This window comes from Trachymyrmex septentrionalis, unplaced genomic scaffold, assembly GCF_001594115.1.
Source record: "Trachymyrmex septentrionalis isolate Tsep2-gDNA-1 unplaced genomic scaffold, Tsep1.0 scaffold63, whole genome shotgun sequence".
NCBI lineage: Eukaryota > Metazoa > Arthropoda > Insecta > Hymenoptera > Formicidae > Trachymyrmex > Trachymyrmex septentrionalis.
The window spans coordinates 1327751-1331426 of NW_017305811.1; the positions used below are offsets into that span (position 1 = coordinate 1327751).

A 3676-nucleotide genomic window follows, 5' to 3' on the forward strand; every position below is an offset into this window, starting at 1 on the left:
TTCTGATATTAAAATGGCAATCTTTAATATCATTTTCATGTCTAATTAACCGCAAATAACAGCAGCTTGTTACTTAGGTTTTAATCAAAATTTCAAGATAATGTTAATCTTTACAAAAATATATTAAATATCGTCATAAAAACTATTTTTTAAACATTAAATCTTAATTAGTTTGAAAACTTATCGTACCGGAATTTTTTGGCTTGCAACAACATTTTCAACAATTTATAATCTATAATAGTCTATAAGAAACATCTATACAGTCCGATTCAAGATAATTTTTTGCTAATATGATATACATTCATAAAAAATGTGTAAATAAATTGAAATAAATAACAGTATTTAGGTGATATACATGTATAATTGTTATCTAAAGAAATATTTAATTAACAATTATATATAAAATTTATTTCTATATTAATTAAATTCATAAATAATAAGTTACAAAATAATACGGAGAATATTAAATCATCATATATTTCCTTTCCATACACGTTTTATTTCTAAATGTGAAAAATTAATAAAAATTTAATTTCTTTCCAAACATGTTTCATTAATTCCATTAAACTTTAATAATTGAGACATAGGAGAAGTATCCATTTGTAATATAAAAACAATAACGCTAAGTACCCAGATAAAGAACTAGAAGAAAAAGCACAATTATATAAATTATTGTTACACGGAAAGAACGGTTTTGTTAAAGTATTAAAAAATTTGACTAGATATAGGGGAGACCAGATCTCGTTGGTACAGTTTTTACAATTTCGACATTAAAGTTTTTAAATAATTAATTATTATTAAAATATATCAATATGATAGAAAGAATCTTTCTCTACATTTTTATATCAGTAATGGTTTTATACACTGTATAGTTTCTTTGCAATAAATAAAATACAGATATGCATTGTAGTTAACTTGCCCCGATATGTGGAATAAATTGATATATATCACAGTATAAATTGCCTTTATAATAAATTATATTACTAACAAAAATATAAAAAAGTAATAAAAATTAGATAGTGGATATGTACTTTTAGTAAAAATTGTATCTTTCAAAGTTATTTTGTAATGATTAAATAGCAAATTAAATATTACACAGAAAAATAAGTATAAATTATTTTAATTCTGCCTTATTTTAATATAGAAATATTAAACATAAAGCGCGCATTTGGTTAGAGTTAAATTGTAATTAAATGTTCACACGTGTAAGATAATCTAATCTTTTCTTATGATATGAGCCAACGCACCCCATCCAATTTTAATCATTTGTAATACTCGTTGATTTAAATGAAACTTAGAGAGAAACATTTATGTTGTAAAAAAAAATATTTTGCAGTAACTTTTCCATTGTTTCCTTTATCATAAATACATAAACAGAATGCAATGCTAATTTACCTCTTATGCCAACACACAAGCCTCAGTTTTCCCTACTAATATAAGAATAATTTTGTTGAACTATCAGATAATTATGCAGAACGCTGAAGCTGGTTGCTAGAACAACAAATTTTTTTACTGCATTGTTCATCATGCAGAAATTTCCTACTTAATTATTTTAATGGTTTAACAGAATTATTTTTCTTAAATATACGAAAAGTGCCACTTAATGGTCAAAGTAGATGTTAAACTAGTACATATTACACACTAATGTACATATTCTTTAAATGAATTTATCTAAAAAATATTGTTATGCTTTCTTACTATCGGACTTTAACACAATCCATCTGAAATATTAATAATCTTTCCATATTTAATTATATACATTTTAAAACCTGTGAAATTATTACGAAAAATTTTACATTGGCCAGGAGTCGAATCAGGATCTCTAACATTTCTTGCAAGCGTTGTAAATCTTTAGACCAAGGCCTTAGTAATAATCTTTGCAATAAATAATATGTACAGAGAGTAACTTATCTCTGAAATTTTTATTTATGCGCAAAAGTGTATGTAGACAATCGAAATGTGGCAATAATTTTAGTGCGCAAATATACTGTCGGCAAAAGTGATGTAGACAAATGATGTTGTAGGCAAATCCTCCCATTATTTTGTATCAAGCTAAATTTTTAGGTATTTCAGCAAAATCGCTCTTTCCGTATAAACTTATATAGATGTGTGAATAATTTTAAAGATTATAAAAATTAACCTTATTAATGAATTTATAGCCAAATTGGAACATGTCCATTCCGCGTAATTCCAATGGCCGAAGTGACATTTGCAAAAGAAACTGATAAATCTGTAATATAATATGATTCTTGTCAGAAGATACTATGATATATAAAATTATTTAAAAATTATTTATACTTAAAAAAGTATTAAAAAATGTATTTTACCTCTTCACGCATTTCCGTAAAGTGTTTGAGATCTGTTAATTTATGTATCAAAGCTTTAGTTTCTTGCATCTGAAATGATATAAAGTTTATTATGTTATTTACAATTTTTAAATTTATAATAATTGTATATCTTTCAATAATCGCTTAGACTCAAATAACTAAGTTAAGTCTGCTAAAATCACATGTGCTCATACTATGTTGGCGAAACTCCAACAGTAGCCTAACATGATTTACCATCTCAGTTATATGTTATTTACAATACACGGAGTAAGAAGTAAGAGTAAGATAAAATCAAAGAATATGAGAAGAATAATCATCAACTGTTATTGGTCAATGTATTATTCTTACTTTTTACTCCGTTTATTGTAGACGACGCATTAAATACTTTACAAACAAAATATTTTATAAACAAAAACGTAAAGTAGTAAGACGTAAGCAGTAAGGAAATCTTAAGCATCGTCTACAATAAACAGTAATAATAGAAGCTATAGACACGTCGGGATTAAGCTAATTTTCCGACCCAGCCAGAAATGGTTGATCGATCAATTACTTGTAGCTGGGATGTAATAGGACGTGTAAGGATAAATCCGTACCTAAAATCGATTTCAACCTGATAATGAGATCGAAACATTTATGTTTAAATTATTTGAATAATAATTGAGTAATTTTTTTAAAAAGAGCCAGGTTTTTATGTTCTTTTTATCTAACACTTTGATTATTTTTACAGTATTTCTTTTTATCAATTTTAATTTATATTTTCTAAAAAAAAAGTTTTAAGTTATCTTGGAGAAAGAGAAAGAGAGAGAAAGAGGGAGGGAGAGAGGGAGGGAGGGAGAGAGAGAGAGAGAGAGAGAGAGAGAGAGAGAGAGACAAGAAAAGGGGAAGAGAGAGAAATATCCTAATTTCAACTTTTGTGAGAACATTTTCCTTTTTAATATATAGAAATCAGTTTACCTTAGCACAAACACTTTCGCAAATGCAATTCAGTGATATAAACTTTGTTACAAATACCATGCACCACATGTCATTGGAAAGAATAAGTTTCAGTGCAGCTAAATCAGTCGCATGTATATGCGTCAGGCACAGTATCATATGGTAGTGAACATAAAATGTTGTAACCAAAATAATGAAGTAAGCTATCATCTGCAACGTAAATTGTATTCCGAATAAATCGTTCATTTCATGACTTATTCGACAGAGTTCCGAATGAAGGTGCCTAGAACGATATTATTTAATAAATAAATATACATCTATTACAAAATTATTATAAAATGAAATGTGTTCCAAAACTATTCCACCTCTACCTACATGTTTGTCTTTGGACATCTCTCTCTCTCTCTCTCTCTCTC

General features: G+C 26.9%; 1 protein-coding gene across 1 annotated transcript; it reads right to left on the reverse strand.

Moving 5' to 3' along the window:
- Positions 1–528: 528 nt before the first annotated feature.
- LOC108753013 lies at positions 529–3341 on the reverse strand. The gene is made up of 4 exons (XM_018494301.1): positions 3282–3341; positions 2328–2396; positions 2141–2230; positions 529–642 (listed from the first exon to the last, which is right to left on the reverse strand). The coding sequence occupies exons 1-4, from the start codon at positions 3339–3341 to the stop codon at positions 529–531; spliced, it is 333 nt and encodes a 110-aa protein (XP_018349803.1).
- Positions 3342–3676: the final 335 nt, after the last annotated feature.

Bases quoted from the DNA above. Each gene is read 5' to 3' on its own strand.
- LOC108753013 (XM_018494301.1), bottom strand. From the start codon at position 3,341: ATGGTATTTGTAACAAAGTTTATATCACTGAATTGCATTTGCGAAAGT. The intron at 2,397-3,281 runs GTAAACTGATTT...ATATCATTTCAG, and splicing joins GCGAAAGTGTTTGTGCTAAG to ATGCAAGAAACTAAAGCTTT. The intron at 643-2,140 runs GTTAATTTTTAT...TTTTTCTTCTAG, and splicing joins GCTATAAATTCATTAATAAG to TTCTTTATCTGGGTACTTAG.